This window comes from Chiloscyllium plagiosum, chromosome 27 (assembly GCF_004010195.1).
Source record: "Chiloscyllium plagiosum isolate BGI_BamShark_2017 chromosome 27, ASM401019v2, whole genome shotgun sequence".
Taxonomy (NCBI): Eukaryota; Metazoa; Chordata; class Chondrichthyes; order Orectolobiformes; family Hemiscylliidae; genus Chiloscyllium; species Chiloscyllium plagiosum.
Window position 1 is genome coordinate 6,675,216 of NC_057736.1, and position 22,563 is coordinate 6,697,778.

The 22,563-nt window shown below is 40.3% G+C and overlaps 1 protein-coding gene and 1 non-coding gene across 2 annotated transcripts in view; both read left to right on the forward strand.

Annotated features, from left to right (window-relative positions):
• LOC122563497 (pumilio homolog 1-like) overlaps positions 1-22,271 on the forward strand; it is a 120,413-nt gene extending 98,142 nt beyond the window's left edge. Inside the window, 7 exon segments of the mRNA XM_043717294.1 lie at positions 429-558; positions 1,742-1,876; positions 7,436-7,573; positions 10,291-10,416; positions 14,088-14,209; positions 16,450-16,642; positions 20,070-22,271. Of these exon segments, the coding sequence (XP_043573229.1) occupies positions 429-558; positions 1,742-1,876; positions 7,436-7,573; positions 10,291-10,416; positions 14,088-14,209; positions 16,450-16,642; positions 20,070-20,201 (976 nt within the window). The 3' untranslated portion in view covers positions 20,202-22,271.
• LOC122563801 lies at positions 11,205-11,337 on the forward strand. Its single transcript, XR_006315739.1, has one exon. It is a non-coding gene; the product is annotated as a small nucleolar RNA SNORA76 (small nucleolar RNA).
• Positions 22,272-22,563: the final 292 nt, after the last annotated feature.

A 22,563-nucleotide genomic window follows, 5' to 3' on the forward strand; every position in this document is an offset into this window, starting at 1 on the left:
CTCTCTCTCTTCTGCTAGGTGGTTTCTGCTAGGTCTGCATATATTACATGTTTGCTGCTGCTGTCCTGGGAAGGTATATGGGAATATTCCAACATTTGTTTATGGAGAGCTTTCAATTTCTTTTTTCGGTAGGCAAAAAGTTGACAGAGTCAAGACTGGAAAATTTGCCATGTGTTTTGGTTTTGTAGGAATGAGCAATATTTGGTTGTCAATACAGGAGGGAAATATTCATGCCTGGTATACAGCTCAACTTGTACATTCCAAGTGGCTGCTAACTCTGAACCAGTTCATAGCAAATAGCCCAAAATTCAGTTGTTATATGTGACAGAGCCTTTCATCCCATTTCCTTAAAATAATACTTGGAGCAGAGAGTTGTAGTTTGAGTATTGCTGTTAAATGCACCCTTTAAAATACTTTGTTACCTGCAGATTTATTCAACTTAAATTGGAACGGGCCACTCCTGCTGAAAGACAGCTGGTTTTTAATGAAATACTTCAGGCAGCTTATCAACTGATGGTCGATGTTTTTGGAAACTATGTAATTCAGAAATTCTTTGAGGTAAGTCGCAAACTTGATTTCTTTACACTCAATTCATAAAGTATTTTATCAAAACCAGGCAGGTCGTGGGATATGGAGGCAAGGTTCGGGGAATTGTGGCTCGAGTTTCTGTTTACTTTGTTGATGTTAAAGATCCAAGGAAAACATTACTAATTAATGCCTCCACATTGGCCTAACATTAGACGAATGTATTAAAAGCTTTATAGAAATTTCAGGTTGGTGGATTGAGTTACCTTTCTGTTAAAGAATCAAATGCACATGTTGGGAATCTCTCTAATTTTGGAATATTTAATCGTGACATGGCAGATTCGTTGCTCTGTTTCTCTCCCCAGCCACCACTTTCTTGCCTTATTTTTATGGCATGCAGGCAACATCTTGAATTTCCCAGCCTAACCTTGATCTGATCCACATGAACATATTTTCCAGCAGGGAGGCTGCCTCGTGCTCATGAGCGTAGTTTTTTTAAAAAATTCCTAATTCAGGTTTATGGAGAATGAATTGTCACATGCCTTCCACGCCTCTGGCTGAAATCTCTGACTGGAAATAGAATCTGAGGCTTTGCTGGTGTTTGGCTCATGTATAGATCAGGGGAACGTGGCAGATCTCTCCATTTTAAACTTTAAAGATGTAGCATCTGCTCATTTAGTTGGAAACACAAATTTTCCAAGCCCCTAGTCTAATCCAGTTGCTCTCAGTTTTCCAAGGAAATCCTCAAAAGAACTTTAGGAGACACATCTTTACACTGAGCACAGTGTGTGGTCTGAAATTTTCATATCAAGTGGTGTAGTTATAAAGAACAAATACAGTCGGTTCTGCGATAACGCCATAGTTCCGTGCTAGTGCAATCTCGAGTTATGAGAAAACCGCACAATAGCCACACCATTTAAGCTAATGGGGCTTGAATCGCGTGATAGCCAATACATGTTTGAAAAGTTCATGCTTTAGAAACAGTGTCCCCAGTTCGTCAGTCATGTTACAGTGAATTTACGTTAATGAAATGTGCACGAAAGTATAATGACCTGTAGATAGATAAGCAGATAGGCTTACATGCTATAATGTGGAAGGAGGCTTATATGGAGGATAGTAACATCCTGTTTGTGCTGTAGATTCTGTGGGGTTCTCTGTAAAAACATGTAGGTGACTGAATTTGTTCTGTAAAATTTACCTATTCCATGTTCTTTAGTTTGGAAGCTTGGATCAGAAGCTGGCGTTAGCTCAACGTATTCGTGGACATGTTCTCTCTTTGGCGCTGCAGATGTATGGTTGTCGTGTGATACAGAAGGCTCTGGAATCCATTCCCCCAGACCAGCAGATCATTGTAAGATTGAATTTGTTTTTTGAACACTTGATTAAAGTATTTATATCAGCCATTTCACAAGTGATCTACCACTAAACAAATGTTGGAAGTAAATAGGATCGTGAATATTAGAATATTAGTGAACTTTGCTCATTTTTCTGACCGTTAATTTGTCAGAATGGAAATCCTAGACTGCACAATCTGAATGGTTGCCGTGGAGAAGGAGACCTTTCGCCCACTGCCTACACCATATCTCCAAATGAGTGTCATGACTTAGTTCCGTTCTCCACAAATTGTTCCTCTTTAAATAATCATCTCATGCCCTGTGAATTCCGCATAATTTTGGGTTTGTTAATTGAATATAATTACCAGCAGCTGTCATGTTGTGCCTTGAATCCATGTTCTCAGACCATCATTCTGGACCTCTTCTGCATTAGTCCAGTGAACGTTGCTTGACAGTACCAAAATAGGAAATCTTCTCTGGGCAGTTTGCAAAACTGATTCAGACAGTAGTTTTGTTTTTGTTATTGAGAGTTCACTGGTTAGTCAAGATTAATATGTTTGCTTCACATCAACTATCAAAATAGTTTCCATTTTAAAAAGTACAGGTTCACTTCTCTCTCTATGTCTCTGCTCTGAAATCCAAGCAGAAAGTCCAGCAAAACTTTTTTCCAGAATTTTGATCTGTCTCTAATCCTCATAGACTTATTCTTGAGTGGCCTGTCACACCACTTCTGGTTTCTCTCTTTATGTTTGCGAACTGTTATGTTTTGGTATTTACAGAATTGTACAGTACAGAAGGAGGCCATTTAGTCCAAATCTGCAAGTTGACTCTTGAAGAGCAATCTATTTAGTCCAACCCTTTCCCCAGATCCCTGCACTTAGTTTCCACCTTAAGTATTTACCTAGGTTTCTTTAGAAGGTTATTACTGAATCTGTATTCACCATCCTATATCAGTGCAATCCAAATTATTACATAAAAATGTTTTTCTCGTGTGACCTCTGGTCTGTTTGCCAGTCACCTTAAATCTCATTTCTCTGGTTATTGATCTTCACCTATTGGAAACTAGTTAACTATATTTGAGCTCTTTGTGATCTTTAAACAGCTTTTGTTGCTGTGAGGAGAACAAGACCAGTTTCTCTAATTTATCCTCATGACTGTAACTCTCATCTCTGGATGTGTATCAGTAATACCATACCTTTCCCAGAGTCTTCACATCCCTCCTAAAGTGTGCCCAGAATTTGACACACTACGCCAGCTGAGGCCAAACAAGTATTTTGCATGTGGTTAACGTAACCTCCTGGCTGTTGTGCTAAAATCCAGATACTAAATCTTCTGTTACCTGGTTTGTGATCCGATTGTGTATTCACAGATTTGTGCAGAAATGCACCGCGATCTCTCTTGTGTTCACTTCAAAATTGTGCTATTTGGCATATAAAGGCTCTCATTTGTGCTAGCAACATGTATCACTTCATATTTAAGCTGGCAGGTGGACATGCAAATGTGTCCTCTATTGTTTACTACGTAGCTGTTTGCTGTGCTCTAAACTTTTGTGTTATCTGTCCACTGCAAAATTATTGCCCCAACATGTTCACATCATTAGTATAATAACATATTTAGTTTGAATTGAAATGGTTATGTTGGTAGCCTCACGCAGAGGGTAAAATGTTTGTCTTTGTCTACATAGCATAGTGTGCAGTGACGTTTTTTAGGTCAAAAATGAAAGAAAAATCCTCATTTGTTTAGAGCTCAAGTAGGTGCAATTTGGTATTTAAATTTTAAAGTTATCCACTTGTGATGATGATTCTCCTTTAACAAGGTTATGGTGTTCTTAGCTATTTTTCCAGAGAGGTCGTAAAAAGCACAGGCTCTGAAAGGTCTGGGTTTGGATGGGTTTTAGAGCCAGTTTGATTATGGCTAACAGATACTGCCTTGGGCAAGAGGCTTTGAAATTTAAAAAGAATTGTATAATGAAAGGGGAATGGCCAGCTCAGCGTATCTCTGGTTTGGTTTGGCTATTAACTGAAAGCAGTCACGCAAATGTAAAAGCTGCTGGACCCAAAGACACAGGTCCATGCTGGTACTCTGTCTGACGTCTCTCCTGTAAGACTCTGTGTTTGATTTTTCCTTTTGTGCCAAGGGGTGTTTATGGGGATTGTCGCAAGTATTTGGAACAGCATCATTAAGTTGGGATAATCTGTTGTGTTGTCAGGTTGTTATTCAGTATTCTGCTCTCTTTTGTTTGTGTTGCATTTGGTAATCTTGTAAATAAATTCTGTTTTGTTTAACACATAAGTGGTTTGACCAGCTGCATCCCTCCTGGAATATCAGCTATTCATCTGCATAAGACAACTGGCAAAGATAGGGTCTGGGCTACTTTCTTGAAATGTTTTCAGGAGGTCTGACCTGGTCCATAACACACTGAGGAGGCAATTGGTAAAAAGCCTCCAACCCCAAATAATTTAACAGGACAAAAAGGATTGAGTTAGCTCAAGTCCTTAATTGCAGGGGTTGGACGCTGCTTGTTGGTCTCTGCTAGCTTAGTTGACTCAAGGACTGCCCCATGTATCCGAGCATTGTTTTTGGTGCCATGGGTGCCACTGTCTAAGGACAGGGAAGATTTTGCAAGGATTCTTCCATTGACCCCTGCTAGAAAAGGAAAACATGTCCACATCAGTTGTGATGTGAATGCAATTTAACACTCACCATCCATACACTTTTGCAGAGTAGCCACTTGAGAGTAAATTTTGCTGTCTTCTGACAAGGGACGAACACTGTAATGGCAAAGTTCATTTCCGAAGTGACATGCATGTAACATTTTTATCCAGGAAAGTATGCATGCAATTTTGTTGCAAAATAATCTGGACTTTATTTACATGTTTTGAAATTCAGAGGATTCAGCTGGGTTTCCAGCCTTTATTATGGCACTGTATAGTACAGGGAAGAATCTCAGCATTTCTCCTGTGTATTGTCATTATTGTTCATTTATCTGAATACATTTGTTGTGTCTTCCCGACAGTATTCTTCAATATCATCAAACTACCTTAAGTCAGGACACATTTGCTAGATTTTTTTTTCCTTTCCTAACCTCTGAGCAGGCACTTTGTGGGAATTACTGCCTTACTAGCTATTGTGGTTGTCCCTCCCTTAACCAGTAAACCTTTAAAGGAACGCAAGAAATAGTATTAACTGTGAAACTAATAAAAGTATTTCTAAGCATTATTATTTCTAAACTGTTATGTTCAGCTGATAATATTAGAAGTGAAAACAAAAAGTGCTGGGAATCACAGTAGGTCAGGAGGTATCCATGGAGAGAGAGCAAGCTGAAGTTTCCAGTCTAGATGATAGAATCATCTAGACTCAGTGTTAGTTTGCTCTCTCCGTGGATGCTGCCTGACCCACTGTGATTTCCAACTTTTTTTTTTGTTTTCAGTACAGATTCCAGCATCTGGAGTAATTTGCTCTTCCGATGTTAGAAATGAACTTCACCAAGTCTTCCAGTTTTGTGCCCCATACGTTTTGAATGTTAACTTCCATTCTTTGTGGTTGCCGGTTATCCTGATCTGTTTCCCATGCTAGATGTAGCAACTCAGTTTCTTTTTCAACAGGAATAACTTCCATTGGTGTAACTTTAACGTAGTGTGAAGCCTCACGTTAGTATTAGAAAGCAAAATTTGAAATCGAGCCAAATGAGACCTTGACAGGTGACCAAGAACTAAGTCAAAGAGGAAGGTTCTCATGAATGTCCAGAAAGAGTGGTGAACAGGTTCAGGGAGTGAATTCCAGAGATTATGGCCATGGCAGCTGAAAGCACAGGTGCCAGTATACACTTCCATATTTCAGAAAACTCCTCATTCAATCACTTTGACTTTTGTAAGTCCCATTCTATTTTGTGTTATTAATGTGTTTATAATCTCTGACATGAAACTTTCTGTATCTTTATCATCTGGATTAGCAGAAACTCTTCACTGATTACCACTTACTAGTTTAATTTTCTTCCTGCTTAACCCTGGCAGCTGATTCTTGTGCAGACACTTCTACATGCCTCAGTGATCAACCCCCTCAATGAACAAATACTTTCCAAATTGCACCATAAATCTATTATTTTTGGACAGTGTAAATTAGTCATGTCGTGGATCTAGGGTTTTTATCAGAACATTTTCTCTGTAATTTTGCTATTAGTTTAAGTTTCTAATAAACAATGAGTTGCATTTACATAACATTTCCGATGACTACCAGACATCCAAAAACACCCAAACACCCAGTCAAATCCATCTGAAGTGCAGATCCTGGTAATGTTAGAAACACAGCTACCAATCTGTGCACAGCAAGCTTTCAAAGCAATCTGACTTTAGTGTTGCTGATTTGCCAGACATGAGGGGTAATTTTCCTGGTTTTGTTTTAACTAATGCAGTGAGATCATTCATCACTCCTAAGGAGCTCTTTGCTACACTGAAGTGTCAGCCGAGATTTTTTTTTAATAAAGGAGTCCTGAGTCCTTGCATTGTAACTTTTGAGTAGACAAGCAGGAGGCTGGAGAAAACAGCAAGCCCATGCAGTATCAGGAGGTGCAGAAGTCAGCATTTCTGTTGTAACATCAAGAAGGTTACATCCAAAATGTTGACTTCTCCACCTCCTGAGGCTGCCTGGCTTGCCGTGTTCTTCCAGCCTTCTGCTTATCCACTTTGGATTCAGGTCTGCTGTTCTTTTGTCTGTAAATATGTTTTTAACTTTTGAGGCAAGATTTCCATGAACTAGGCTATGTTTGAAATATGTCAAACCTTTTGACACTTGTATATTAAATAGAAATAAATATTAGTTAATGTTATGTTCTGGAATAGCAGACGTATAGCCACTCAACAACATATTAGATTAGATTACTTACAGTGTGGAAGCAGGCCCTTCGGCCCAACAAGTCCACACCGCCCCGCCGAAGCGCAACCCACCCATACCCCTACATTTACCCCTTACCTAACACTACGGGCAATTTAGCATGGCCAATTCACCTAACCTGCACATCTTTGGACTGTGGGAGGAAACCGGAGCACCCGGAGGAAACCCACGCAGACACGGGGAGAACGTGCAAACCCCACACAGTCAGTCGCCTGAGGCAGGAATTGAACCCAGGTCTCTGGCGCTGTGAGGCAGCAGTGCTAACCACTGTGCCACCGTGCCGCCCACATATTCTGTGTCATAGTATAAAATTTCCGCTGTCTTTCCAGAAGATTGTTTCCCTTGACCGTGTCAGCTTTGCTAGTGGAGAGCTGAGAGTTTTGAATGAGATGTTTGGAAATATTCATTTTAGTATATGTATCCTTAAATGTTCATTCAGCTATAAGGAGTGCATTTCACAATCTTGCCTTGCCATATATTATTGACATTGATTTTAAGGTGTGGAGGGTAGGTTTCTGTTGAGGAATGGAATTGTAAAATGTCAATACAGTGGTTCAAAAGGGGATGAAATACAAGTTCTGCATAGTGATAATGAGTTGGTTCATTGACATAATGCAGCAGAAAATGTCCAATATAAAGCATAACTTTATCAGTGTTATTGTCTGCATCTCCCCTATTGTATACAGAACGAAATGGTGAAGGAACTGGATGGACATGTCCTAAAATGTGTCAAGGATCAGAATGGGAACCACGTGGTACAGAAGTGTATTGAATGTGTACAGCCACAATCCTTGCAATTCATCATTGATGCTTTCCAAGGGCAGGTATGACTTGATCAGAGACTTTGGCTATTTTTAATCCTCCCTTGCATTTGAGTGTATTGGGACGTGGTCATGTAGGTGCTTTAGCTCATTGCTCATTCCTTTTGTATGAACATACACACACGATCATTATAATATTCAACTTTGGGGAGCATCGCACATTAACATAATTCTGTCCTTGCCTAACACTGATGATCAAATATGGAAACCCTGAGGCAGTGAAACTCATTATAATATCTGTACTCCAATTGCAGCAAAGGGCAGTTGCGTCAAAATAATTCAGGAGTTGAACCATCTCTGCTGCCTCTGTTACTGACTTATTTTGCTAAGTGTGACAGCTCTCCTTTTTTTTTGAACCAAAAATAGCTTGAATTGGAATGTTTCAATTTAGATGTTATGATTTATAAAACAAAACAAAAACAAACAAAAGTTCACATGATCCTTTGGTTGCATTTTTGGAGTAGTTATGCTACTTTGCTGTCCATTTTGTCAGTCAAAGAGATGTACAGCGCAGAAACAGACCCTTTGGTTCAACTCGTCCATGCCAACCAGACATCCTAACCTAATCTAGTCCCATTCACTTGGCCCATATCTGTCTAAACCCTTCCTATTCATATACCCATCTAGATGCTTTTTTAAATGCTGTAATTGTACCAGCCTCTATTTCCTCTGGCAGCTCATTACATACACACACCACCCTGTGAGTGAAAAAGTGCCCTTTAGGTCCCTTTTATATCTTTCCCCTCTCACTCTAAACCTAGGCCCTCTAGTTCTGGACTCCCTCACTACAGGGAAAAGACCCTGTCTATTTATTCTGTCTGTGCCCCTCATGGTTTTATAAACCTCTATAAGGTCACCCCTCAGCCTCTGACACTCCAGGGAAAACAGCCCCAGCCTATTCAGCCTCTCCCTGTAGCTCAAATCCTCCAATCCTGGCAACACCCTTGTAAATCTTTTCTGAACCCTTTCAAGTTTCGCAACATTCTTCCTTCCGATAGGAAGGAGACCAGAATTGCAATATTCTAAAGGTGGTCTAACCAATGCCCTGCACAGCTGCATCATGACCTCCCAACTCACATACTTAATGCTCTGACCAATAAAGGAAAGCATACCAAACACCTCCTTCACTATCCTATCTAACTGCAACTCCACTTTCAAGGAGCTATGAACCTGCACTCCAGGGTGTCTGTTCAACAACACTCCCCAGGACCTTACCATTAAGTGTATAAGTTCTGCTCTGATTTGCTTTCCCAAAATGAAGCACCTCACATTTATCTAAATTAAACTCCATCTGCCACTCCTCAGCCCATTGCCCCATCTGATCAAAATCCCATTGTACTCTGAAGTAACCTTCTTCGCTGTCCACTACACTTCCAATTTTGGTGTCATCTGCAAACTTACTTTATATATCTCCTATGTTCGCATCCAAACCATTTATCTAAATGACGAAAAGCTTTGGACCTGGCACACCACTGGTCACAGGCCTCCAGTCTAAAAAAACAACCCTCCATCACCACTTTCTGTCTTCTACCTTTGAGCCAGTTCTGTATCCAAATGGCTAGTTCTCCCTGTATTCCGTGAGATCTAACCTTGCTACAGGTCTCCCATGAGGAACCTTGTTGAACGCCTTACTGACGTCCATATAGATCATGTCTACCGCTCTGCCCTCATCAGTCCTCTTTGTTAGTTCTTCAAAAACTCAATCAAGTTTGTGAGACATAATTTTCCACGCCAAAAGCCATGCTGACACTTTCTAATCAGTCCTTGCCTTTCCAAATACATCTTCTCCTTCAGGATTCCCTCCAACAACTTGCCCACCACCAATTTCAGGCTCACCGGTCTTAGTTCCCTGGCTTTTCCTTATCCCCCACTTCTTAAATAGTGGCACCATGTTAAACCAACCTCCAGTCTTCCGGCACCTTACCCGTGACTATCGATGATACTAATATCTCAGCAAGGAGCCCAGCAATCACTTCCCTAGCTTCCCACAGAGTTCTCAGGTACACCTGATCAGGTCCTGGGGATTTATCCACTTTTATGCGTTTCAAGAAAGCCAGCACCACCACCTCTGTAATATGGACATTTTTCAAGATGTCACCATCTCTTCCCCACATTCTGTATCTTTCCTGTCCTTTTCCAGAGTAAGCACTGATGCAAAATACTTGTTTAATATCTCCCCCCTCTCCCGCGGTTCCACACACAGGCTGCCTTGCTGATCTTTGAGGGGCCCTATTCTCTCCCTAGTTATCCTTTTGTCCTTAATGTATTTATAAAAACCCTTTGGATTCTCCTTAACCCTATTTGCCAAACCTATCTCATGTCCCCTTTTTGCTTTCTTGATTTCCCCCTTAACATACTCCCACTACCTTTATACTCTTCTAAGGATTCACTTGATCTCTCCTGTCTACACTGGCATATGCTTCCTTCTTTTTCTTAACCAAACCCTCAATTTCTCTAGTCATCCAGCATTTATGGCAATGGTGCACTGATTTAATCGTGTGCTCTTGTCCAAGCCCAGAGTAGTGGCAGTGTAGATTGTGGGCAATGAATCCACAGTTGTGGACTGGGATAGCACATGAAGATTTAAGTCCAAAAATAACACACTGCGCAAGATTAAGATTTTGAAGACATGATCAGTTTATTTTACGTGCTACTTCAAAATATCTCCTCCCCCACCCCTTTTAAAAGCTCATTGTTGACCTCTTTGGTTTCATTTGCAGGTGTTTGCCCTATCGACTCACCCCTATGGCTGCCGTGTTATCCAGCGGATCTTAGAGCATTGCATGCCTGAGCAGACCCTGCCTATCCTAGAGGAGCTTCATCAACATACAGAACAGTTAGTTCAGGTATGTATCCTCATTCTCACTGAGGCAGCTGGCGGTATACATTCTGTGCTGGACTGTGGGGCTAGGCAATGGATTAAGAAGTGACACTTAACACTGTTGCGATTGCTGATTGAATCATCCCAGGCAAACAGTGACATCTGATTCACTTTGAAATGCAAGAGCTCTGCACTCCGAGTCATACTAATAGTCTCCATGCTGACCAGCAATGAGATAATGGCCGGTGATATTGTTTAAAAAGGGCTAATTATTGGAAAGTTCTTAGAAAAGGCTCACACTCCTCAGGTTCTCTTCAAATCGAACCAGTGGATCGTTCACATTCACCTGAGCTGACTGACAGGCTTTGCTTTAATATCTCGTTGGATAGGATGGCACCATTGACAGTGCAGCACTCTGTTAATGCTTCATTGAACTGCCATCAGAGAGTAAATGCTCAGGATTGTGGAGTGGCATTTGTACCCAGAAGAGTCTGACAGACCAATGCTAATTACATCAAGGCTGATGTTAGAGAGCAGCAGAATGGCCATTTGATGCAGCAGTTTTATTTCAACAAAGATTATACTGTCATTCTTGAATTCTTAACTAATTTTATACATCATGGTTCTCTTTTGAATATTTCAGTCAGTACTACTTTGTGCAATTTTTTTGCAAGTAATGTTTTATTTAGCATTATTTGAGAAAGTGACCAAATAACTTCAGTAATAGAAAAAAGTTTGAAGTTTCTAAGGTAAATTTGGCATATTTTCATATATTGGCACCATACACCCTGTGTTACTAGTAATTCTGCTAATGCACTGTACTGAACCTGTGATGCATTGATTGTGGTGTCACAGGTCAAGCAGCAGTGCTATAGTATATGCTTGTTATAACTGGAACTTGTCAGCTTTGAACACTGACTTGTTTTTTTAAGCACAGGCGACATAACTTAGAGTAAGGAGTGAGGGTAAGTTCGCTCCATTGACTGGCTGGGTTGTGATCCAGAGTGAGACCAACAAGACAGGTTAAATTCCCACACTGGCTGATGTTAACATGGTTCTGCTTTCTTCACTTCTCACTTGAATGTGGCGACCCTCAAATTAAATGTGCTGCCAGTCATGTCTCTTTAATGAGAGAGTAGACTATAGTCCTCTGAGACTGGCAACTTTCACTTTCCTAGGATGCAGCAACTCTTGAGAGCTGCTGTTTAACAGTAAGAAGTTTGAAGATTGTTGATCCATTAGGCACTATTAAGTTTGCATTCCACCACAGTCACCTGACTCATGTCATTGCTGTCTTAGTGCAATCATGGGCAAACCAGATGAATGCCAGGGGTGAGGTGACCAAAAACAGCATTTGACATGACATGGCAGCAAAGAGCCTGAGCAAAAATTATAGGCAATGGGAATTGAGGAAATTTCCATTCATTGAAGTCAAAGTGACACAAAGGTGGTTGTGGTTGTTGGATCCAGCAAGACATTGGTGCTGGAATTTTTCAGGCAATTGTTATTGTCCTAAACATCTTCAGCTGGTTCATCAGGGACCTTCCCTCTATTATGAGGTCAGCTGTGTGGATGTTCAGTGATGATTGAACAAGCTTCAGTACCATTTATAGCTCCTCCGTTATTGATGGACCATCACCAAACGTTTCCCCCAAGTTGCCGTTGTTCTGACTTTAACACCATTCCTCCATTGTCATTGGGTCAGAGTTCTGGAATTCCTTTCCTAATTGTACTGTTGATGGATCTATGCCTGACGAACTACTGTAGTTCCAGAAGGTGATTACTTGAGCAAGTAGGGATGACCAACAATGCTCATATCTCATGAAATAATAGATCAGATATTTAGCTTCTTGCTGCTGATGCAGTATAAGAAATGTTTTTATGAAGGCATAATACTCCAGATGTTGGAAATCTGAAAAACAATATGTTGGAAGCACTCAGCAGGTTAGGCAACACGTGTGGAGAGAAGCAGAGTTCATGTTTCAGGATACTGGCCTTTTGAGATGTGGAAAAAAATCATTTAATCAAGAAAAATCTGGGCATCAACATTAAATTCAGTTTAATTCTCAAATGTGCATATGAATAAGGGGCCATTCCACCCTTTTCACATCAAATATCTATCCTTATTTTGTCTCCTGTTGCCCACTAATTATATTACCATAAAATTAAATGGCTGTTTTATGACTGCGTCTGCTTCTTCCCCTGCTCTTTCCACATAATGGCACAAAGAATTATTGAATTCTTCTGTAAACATACCCTTTGTTCTGTCTGCAGCTAGGAGAAATGCCACAAAATGCCAATTCTGCCGAGGAATAGATCCTTACCTGATGCGTTGGAACATTTTTCCAAGTTGTCTAAGAATATTTAATTCATGTCTGCAAAAATATCTGCGATCCTTGTGTATGGATGAGAAACTAGACTCTGGTCTCTTTCACAATCAGTGTGTTGGGAGCACTGATTTCCTGTCATTATTGTTTGTTTTCCCAGTGAACTTGATTAAATGGTTTTCCCCTCTTTGTGCTGTTTTATGACCACAGCAGTAGTCACCAGTGTTTGTTGGTTTTGTGCTTTTAAACGTTCAAGTTCAGCTGAAACATTTCTACATAGTGTAGAAATATTTGATCAGGTTTTCAGAATTTAATACAAAATAGCTGTGTTTTGTTTTCATAGGTGATTGGAAAACTGCCTTTACTTGTTTATAAGTTGGAACAGTTGTCTTTTTCGTACAAGTGCCTTCCTGCTTAGTATTTTCACCATACCCAGCCCCAAATATTCAGGGTGCAGAGAATGTTACAAAGATGTTTACAAGGCTAATGCTATTGAATAAAAAAAAACTGCTTTTAAATTTTGCCACCATGCCCACTTCATAGTAGTCATCCTTCCACTTAGACTCTCCTCTTGATAACACAGCACAAATGCGAGTGCTCAGCAGAAGCTGGGACTATGTCAGAGTTTGGATTTGGGGGTGGGGAAGGGGACTGTTGACAGATGGTGATATTGTTTGGAAAGGAGTCTTGGTTTGTGACAGGGAATTCACCACATGCCCAAGATGCTTAGGGTATGTTTAAGAATTTTTACGTATGTTTAAGGTGAATTGGAAATAAAGTCACTGTCTTGATCTTGCACCCCCTCCCCCAGCCCCCATGATTTGTTTCTAAAGGTTTGGGATATTCTCCTGCCTCAAGCCAAGTGGAGTTGATTGCTAGAACATTATTATAAATAGTATTTATCTCCAACTAAGCCTCTGATTAGATTTTTCTTCTAAGTAGGGTTGTGTAATTAGTTTGGGATAATGCCATTTTAATTTCTTCATCAAAAAACAGTTGGGACCTGACAAATGCAGGCTAGGTATATTTTAAAAAGTAGCTGAAAATGTGTTGCTGGAAAAGCGCAGCAGGTCAGGCAGCATCCAGGGAACAGGCGAATCGACGTTTCGGGCATAAGCCCTTCCTAATTTAAAACGTAGCCTTGCTGAAAACTACTAGCACCCAAGAAAGACATCTATCAGAATGATAACACTTAGGAAGTGTCTGGATTGGAGGGATATGGGTCGAGTGCTGGCAGGTAGGACTAGATTGGGTTGGGATATCTGATCGGCATGGACGGGTTGGACCAAAGGGACTGTTTCCATGCTGTACATCTCTATGACTTCCCGATCCAATATTAATTCAACCTCTTTGCTTTGCATTCCAACAGGACCAGTACGGGAATTATGTCATTCAACATGTCCTGGAACATGGCCGCCCTGAAGATAAGAGCAAGATTGTATCTGAAATCAGAGGAAATGTCTTGGCTCTGAGCCAGCACAAGTTTGCCAGGTATCTCTGACATTTCGGTAGTCCCTTCTAACATGGGGTTAGTCAAACGTCAAACCAGGTCGCTGATGTTTGAGTGTCTTGCCGTATCATACGTTGGGGCTGTATTCCCATTTAATCGGGCCCGCTAGTTTTCATTGACTTCATAAAGTTCAGATTGTTGCCCACTTTGGAAATGGCCATCCATCTGTTCCTTGTTGAAAATGGACACCAGTGGTCTTGTATTTAGCTCATATTTTGGTCTTCAAGCTGGATGAGTTAGGGCACCTTGGATTTCAGTATTGTTTACTTGTAATTCTGATCCAATTTGTCCAGCTTTTTGGTCCTCTTTGGTCTGACTTTCTGCACATTGATCAGGCTAACAGTTGCCTTGAAGTTGTGTTTCTTGGTTGAAGCACTAAGGTAGACTTTAGTTCTCTGACCATAGGGGACACATTCTGCAGCAGCCAGACACAGAGCAGTCAATACTCAATCTGATATCGTGCAGCAAGATTTGGAAAAGATGTTTCCTTGTGACCGAATAAAGAATAGAGGGTCATTGTTTATAAATAAGATTTCCCATTTTTGTCTGAGATGAGAAATACTCTTCTGGAGTTCAGGAGTCTCTGGAACTCTGTTCCTTAAACAGTGAAGTCAAATGTTTGAATAATTTTAAAATAGTGTGAGATAAATTCTTGATAAGCAAGAGTATTACTGGAGGTGGGGATAGATTGGACTGTGGAGTAATTAGATTAGCCATGCTCTTATTGAATGGAGCAAACTGAAGGGCTGAGGGGCTTTCTGTTGGTTTTCTCTTTAATTGTGTGCCTTGTTTATGTATGCCAATGATTATCCAGCAAATTTCAGCTGCCTCTGCTAGGTATTCCTAGCAACTTCACCTTTGGGCAGAGTGGTACTTAAAAGTTTCAAAACCAGAGATGCACTGCTACACAAGCTAAAATAAATGATCAATTCTTGACAGTTTACTGATTATTTTCAATATAGAACATAGAAAAATACAGCGTAGTACAGGCCCTTTGGCCCTCGATGTTGCGCCGATCCAAGCCCACCTAACCTACACTAGCCCACTATCCTCCATATGCCTATCCAATGCCAGTTTAAATGCCCATAATGAGGGAGAGTCCACCACTGCTACTGGCAGGGCATTCCACGAACTCACGACTCGCTGAGTAAAGAATCTACCCCTAACATCTGTCCTATACCTACCACCCCTTAATTTAAAGCTATGCCCCCTCGTAATAGCTGACTCCATACGTGGAAAAAGGTTCTCACGGTCAACCCAATCTAAACCCCTAATCATCTTGTACACCTCTATCAAGTCACCCCTAAACCTTCTTTTCTCCAATGAAAACAGCCCCAAGTGCCTCAGCCTTTCCTCATACGATCTTCCTACCATACCAGGCAACATCCTGGTAAACCTCCTCTGCACCCGTTCCAGTGCCTCCACATCCTTCCTATAGTATGGCGACCAAAACTGCACACAATACTCCAGATGTGGCCGCACCAGAGTCTTATACAACTCCGCACCAGAGTCTTATACAATGTGAAATATATTTTCTTTTCCTCCATCTCCCCCATCACCCACCCAGGTTAATGTTATAGATTCTGCATACTGTTGAGATGACCATCAATGTCTACAACGAATTTGGCATATTGTCACACAAAAATCTGGTTTTCTGTGTCCTGTGTTGTGCTGTTCCAAATTCACTTCAGAAGTTTAGACAGTTGTGTCTCAAACATTTAAGCAAAACATTTTAAACTGAATGGGCGATTCGTAGTTTAGACAGAATTTTGTCCTCAGTCTCTCGTGGTAGTCCCCTTCATGGGGTGCAGTCATGCCAAATTGCACCACGTGATCTGTTGTGTATGTGCCATGTTTTTGGAAGAGCTGTCCAGCTTTGTCCCAGCTTTTTCCCTTAACAATGCAGTTTATTTTTTCCCCAGTGTTACATATTCTGTTGCTTTTTGAAAGTTGCTGTGATATCTGATTCCATCACCTTTCTCGTGTGGTGCGCGCTCGAGCGTCTATAACCATCTATCTGTAATAATTTTCTCCTCACTTTGCATCCAGATCTTTTTTCCCATGCCTGTAATTCAACCCACTTTCTAAAGAGAACTTGGTTCTCTCTCTTTGCTGCATAGCAAAGTGCATCACAATTTTGAGTAGCTTGATAGAGTCTTGAGCATACACAAGGGTCTAGAATGTTCTGATTATCACCATCGTGACACCTCTGTTTTTTCAGCAATGTCGTTGAGAAATGTGTGACCCACGCCTCTCGTGCTGAGCGAGCTCTGCTGATTGATGAAGTGTGCAGTATTAACGATGGTCCTCACAGTGCCTTATACACTATGATGAAGGATCAGTACGCAAACTATGTGGTACAAAAGATGATTGATGTGGCAGAACCAGCCCAGCGCAAGATTGTGATGCACAAGGTAGGTTTCACGAGCACGTTTGCATTGTTGGAATGTTGCATCTTTAAATTGCGGGAGATTGCAGGAGAGAACTAATTATAAAAGCTTCCTTTTGTCAAATGGCCATTTAATGGATTTTATGTTCCTTTACATAAAATGTGGAAAAAAAAGTGCAAGTAGTAATTTTAGTGTCAAATGAACAATTCAAAGAAACATAGATTTAACAGCTTCCCAAAACCTGAAGCATTCAGTAAATGCTCATGAAGCTAAATGCCAAGTATTCCCATACTGCTGCTAGAGAACTAAATGTGCAGTGAAAATGAATGGGATGGAACTTTGAGTTTGAGTCTCCCTGTCTGCTTTTTAAATTCCTTTGTGGGATGTGAGCAACACTAGCTGGTCAGCATTTATTGCCTGTCCCTAGTTGCCCCTTGAGGTGGGGGTGAGCTGCCTCCTTGAAACACTGCCGTCCACCTGCCGTAGGTAGACCCACAATGCCCTTAGAGAGGGAATTCCAGGATTTTGATCCAGTGGCAGTGAATGAGCAGCAATATATTTCCAAGTCAAGATGGTGAGTGGAAGGGAACTTGCAGGTGGTGATGTTCCCATATATCTGCTGCCCATGTCCTTCTAGATAGAACTGGCTGTGGGTTTGGAATGTGCTGTCTATGGATCTTTAGTGAATTTCTGCATGCATTTGTGTAGGTAGTACATGCTGCTGCTACTGAGCATCGGTGTTGGAGGGAGTAGATGCTTGTAGGGATTGTTATTCTGATTAGTTTATTGTCTAATTGCCAGTCTTGTCATTTTTCTCAAAAGCTGTAATTCTGAGCTCTGTAAAGTGAAACTGCTGAGGTGATTTGTTTTCTGACGGTATTGAATCTTCAGTTGCACTGTGTCTCACACATTCCCAATATTGCAGCACAAGTATGAAATGGAGACTTTTTGAAGGAGGAGAAGTTGAACGACCACAAAAGAGTGTGTTACTTTAGTCATCCGAAATGAAATTGTTCTGTGGATTTTGTTTCAGAGGCAAGATTTTCAGACTATAATGTCTTTCACATCTAATGTATAATGTAAATAATAAGTCATTTGAGGAAACTGGTCAACAGACTAAATATAACACAGTACCACAAACAGGACTGATTACGTAGGAGAAAGTGAGGACTACAGACCCTCATCTACGTATTGCATTCCTAGGTACCTTGTCTCCCCCACCACTCCCCTCCCCATCCTATTTCTCAGCCCCGTGCCACACACACCCCATCCCCCCCCAAAGATGAAGGACTTATGCTCGAAACATCGATGCTTCTGCTCCTCAGATATTGCCTGACTGACTGTGCTTTTCCAGCACCACGTTTTGACTCTGAGTCCTGATTAAATGTCAAGCTAATTTATTATGGATATCTGTCAGGTACATCACGGCTGGGATCTGGAACATGTCTTTGGATAATGCCAGGAGGTGTTTTACATTTTAAGTAGTAAGGTGGGGGATGTCAGATTTCTCTAAATCTAGAGAATAGACTCTGCAGAGTGACAGTACTCATGGATTTTGGATTGCTTTGATAGCCTACATGCGTAAGGCACTTGCACGGGCTTGACGTCAGGGCGTGCTGGTGTACAGTTGAGAGTGCCACACTGACAATGTATGATTTAACACCTAATTACTCATCAACTTTAACATGGCAGCTGATGATGTCACACCTGAATGGCAGCTTCCTGACACAGTCTGAATGCAATTGTCATGTGCGCTGTCTGCAAACCATCTTTCATCTTAAGGAGGGGACTATGTTAGAATGACTCAACTTGTGAATGCTTCAGAAAGAGGAACTGAAGATAAGTTTGGAAAAGCCCCAGGCACTTCAACTCCCCAGTGATTTTCTTCCCAATGTGCTCTGTACAGTGTATATTGACTACCATGAACTTTCTTGCATTCACCTTCATCACACATGAGTCCAGATCAGTTGCATTCCTGAGTTAGAGCATTCTAGCGCAATACAGGCCCTCCGGCCCTCGATGTTGCGCCGCCCTATGAAACCAATCTGAAGCTCATCTAACCTACTCTATTCCATTCTCATCCATCTGCCTATCCAATGACCATTTAAATGCCCTTAAGGTTGGTGAGTCCACTACTGTTGCAGGAGGTGTGTTCCCCGGCATACCAGTTGAAGCAGTGTTGAAGGCAGGAGATCAAGGCATTGGGATAGACAAACCAGAACTTATCTCCTACTTCAGTCCATGTTCATAATAAGAATGTGGTTTCATTACCTTGTGTATCTGTACATAATGACAAGATGTTAACTAATGTGGTTTTGTTACAACACAAAGCTTTTAAGGGACAATTTTCTAAATGTGATACTCAAGACAATTTAATCGGGGTACCAGGCAGTAAAAAGATTTTTTAAAACACTGATCTAGTTAGATGAGATAAAACATGCGCACACCCAGCTTCTGTTTACTGAATCTTTCTAAAGCTAATGACTGAGAGTGGCTGTTAAAGCATCTTGATCCTGCAGCAGTGTTTTGTTTTTGCTTCAGCATTGCTACTTGCTGATAAATAGCCCAAAGATGAAAGCTATTATAACCTGTCTCTGTTTTGAGTCAGCCCAGAAACTTTGTCACTAAAATCTTACAGTAAGATGCCCCTATGGCTGCTAATTTGCATGTTTCACATGGTGTTCAGGACTATATCTGTATTTTGAGTGTAGCAGTTATGCAGATGGATATAACATTCTGAGTCATCCTGTGTTGCAAGGGCGATCTGTTCCTTTTGCGAGCAAAGGATTCTGCAGTCATCATCTAGAAGAGAGGGATCTTTAGCTATGTAACCCTGTTTCTGAAATGCATTTTACCTTCCTGGTTGAGATAAGCACAGATTAGCCATTTCTGGGAGAGCCTGGTGTCACCTGGTCTTCGTGCCTCAACAGCTCATTGTTTATTCAAGAGAGCTACCAAAGGAAATGTATTTCTGCTGCATTGTTAAAAATGTTTACGTTAGTTTCAGCCTCTTGAGTTGTAGACATGTTTGGGTCATTGTGTTGCTGTGCTGTATTTTAAATAGTTGTTCTGTATGTTCTATTTTAAAAGAAAGCCATTCATGTAAGTTTGGAATTTGGTGATGTATTGGGTGCTTCACTGGTTATTAATGACTCAAGTGATGGCACAAGCCTTTTTTGGCACATGCTGGTGATTGAATTGGGAAACTCTTGCAGGAGCTTGCATTCTCCTATGGGTCAGATTGCACTGTGGTGATTCACTTAACACATCTACTGTCAACTTCTACTGAGTAATGTAACTAAAAGTGTTGGCTGGCAGGAGTTTTGCCCCAGCTAAAATGGTTCATAGCCTGGGAGATTTACTTCAAGCTAGTCAGTAACACCAGCAAATTGATAAGAGAATCTCTTGCCCCAGTGATGTTGCTAATTTGCTGTTTTAAATCACTTTCCAGATCAGACCTCACATTGCAACCCTTCGCAAGTACACCTATGGGAAGCATATCTTGGCCAAACTCGAAAAATATTACATGAAGAATGGAGTGGACCTGGGCCCAATTGGTGGGCCACCCAATGGAATGCTGTAAATGTGAATTTCGTAAAGCAGAATAACTCCTCCTCCCACTTTCTTCTTACTTGGGGGACTAAACGTGATTGACTGATGTAACAACCAGCAGCCTAATCCTCTACCCTGCAGGCTCTTAGCTACAACACACACACCTTGGCTTTAGGTTGCCATAACATGCTACAAAAGCAAACCAATTTAGTATCCTCGGTGAAAGCATTTATAAATTTTATTTTAAGCCTGTTATGTATGTATATATATATATGATGCTTAGCAATTCCCAAAGTCCTATTTTTTCCAGGAGATGTTCACACTCTTTTTGGTTAATTTTTTTAGAATTGATCACTGCCCTGCTTTTCTACTGTGTCTCAGTGATGTATAGAAATAGTTGTACATAAGGTTTAAGATTAAAAAAAAGTATGTGTCACACCCAAATTGTGATATTTTTGTCACACCTTCCCCCCCCCCCCCCCCCCCCCCCCTTAAATGTACAAAAAGTAGAAAAGTTCAGGGTGTTTTTTGGTGAAATCTGGCTTGTTACATGCAGATTCAGTTCTAATGTACTCCTGCTGTGACAGTAAGATATGCAAGAAATTGAAATCTACTTGTAATTATCTTTTTCATTATGGACATGAGCTTTTCTTGGCAATTATTTGGCAGATTTATATTTAAATCAGTTCCACAGGTTTTCAAACATATAACAAGTAACTTTAAAATGAAAGTTATTTTGTAAAAGAAATAATTAATTAAACAGGCACTTTGAGTGTCTTTTTTTTTGATGATTTCCCTTAACCCCGTAGGTGTTTTTAAATTTGAATACCTGCTCTGTTTTTATGATTTGCATGAGTGCCCCTGCCTCCCAGCTTCCCTGCCTTCTGACCTTTTCAATTCCAGATGTGCTGTTTGGTTCTCTTTCATGTTGAACTCAACCATGGAATAGAATTTCTGTTCTTTGTGTACCCATGCAGAGCTTTTTCGGGTGCACAGCTTGCTTCTATTCCTTCAACAGGTAGGCATACGGATTTACACAAACCTTTTTTTTAGAAAATGCAAACAAGCCAAGGTGGCTGCATTGTTTGCAGATGTTCAGCATGAGGAAGACAACAAAAGAAATGAAATCCAACCAAATGTTTGGTCTTGCTTATAAATATGTAGTGTATAATTGTTGTAGACTTTGCATATATATTTGTAGTTTTTTTTCCTTTTTTTGGCAAATTGATGTCTATCTGTATCTAAAATGTACCCTAGTAGTGGAGCATAATTTGACTGTACAATTGTACATTTGTAAACCTCTATAATGTAAATGTGGAAAGTTTGAACCAACTTTAACCCTTTGAAAAACAAAAATAAGACAAAATGTGCATTTCAGTGTATATTCACATTTTTTCCTTTTGTCGTTAGCATATAGTATTGTACAATGTAAATTTCAATCAGAAGTAAATTTTTGAAGGAAAATGTTCTATCTTTATACAGCTTAGGGAATGTAAAACACTTGCTTTCTTTTTAACCTGTCACTCGATGGAACAGTAGTCTCTCTCCTTTATAAATGTTGTGGAAAATTAATATTCTGTTCACATAGAACTTTTACAAATATTGTAATGTTTTTTTTGTTGTGACAGTAGAACAAATTGTGCATAGCAACAGAATCCCTAGTTACCATGGAAATGAAACTTCCTGTTCATCTTGTAAAGTGTGGACTACCCTTTTTGTACAGAAGATACCTGTATTTTGCATTTTTTGTCTACTTGTAAGTGAATGTATGATACTGTCAATTTTCTTGGTTTGAATATAGAAATGTAACACTACATTCATGATGTACATTTACAGAAAGCCTTGTGTATATTTCCAGAAGAACTTTTGCAAGTACACCTGTAACCATATGTGTATAATTAACAAACCTGTGTATGCTTGGCCTCTGCAAATATTTTTTGTAACTTTTTTCTTGTGTAGATTGTCTCTAAAAACAATGCGTGCTCTTTATTTTGAAAAAAAAAACAGTACTTTAAAATCTGTACTCGTGTTTTAAAAAAAGACTCTGGGTGGTTTGGTTAGACATTTTTGGAAAACATCATTAAAAGAGCTAGTAATTCAATTGTTTCCATGGTAGCTACTTTACATTTAACATAGTTTGTAACATTTTGAGTGTGTTTGGATATTCTGTGTAGTGATTACCCGTTATATTTAAATTGCCCCACCCTGGAGTCCAGTTCTGAGTACTACGTCTCTCTGGCTCTGCACCACTCCATTTGCAAAAGTTGTTGCTGGATTCCAGCTTGTTGCTGCCTTGTGTAGAGACCAAGGATTAAATGTGAGATCCTTATGCTTTAAGGGTACAGGCTTCCAAATGAGTTCAATTAAATCTCAATTCTGTTGAGGGGAAAGAA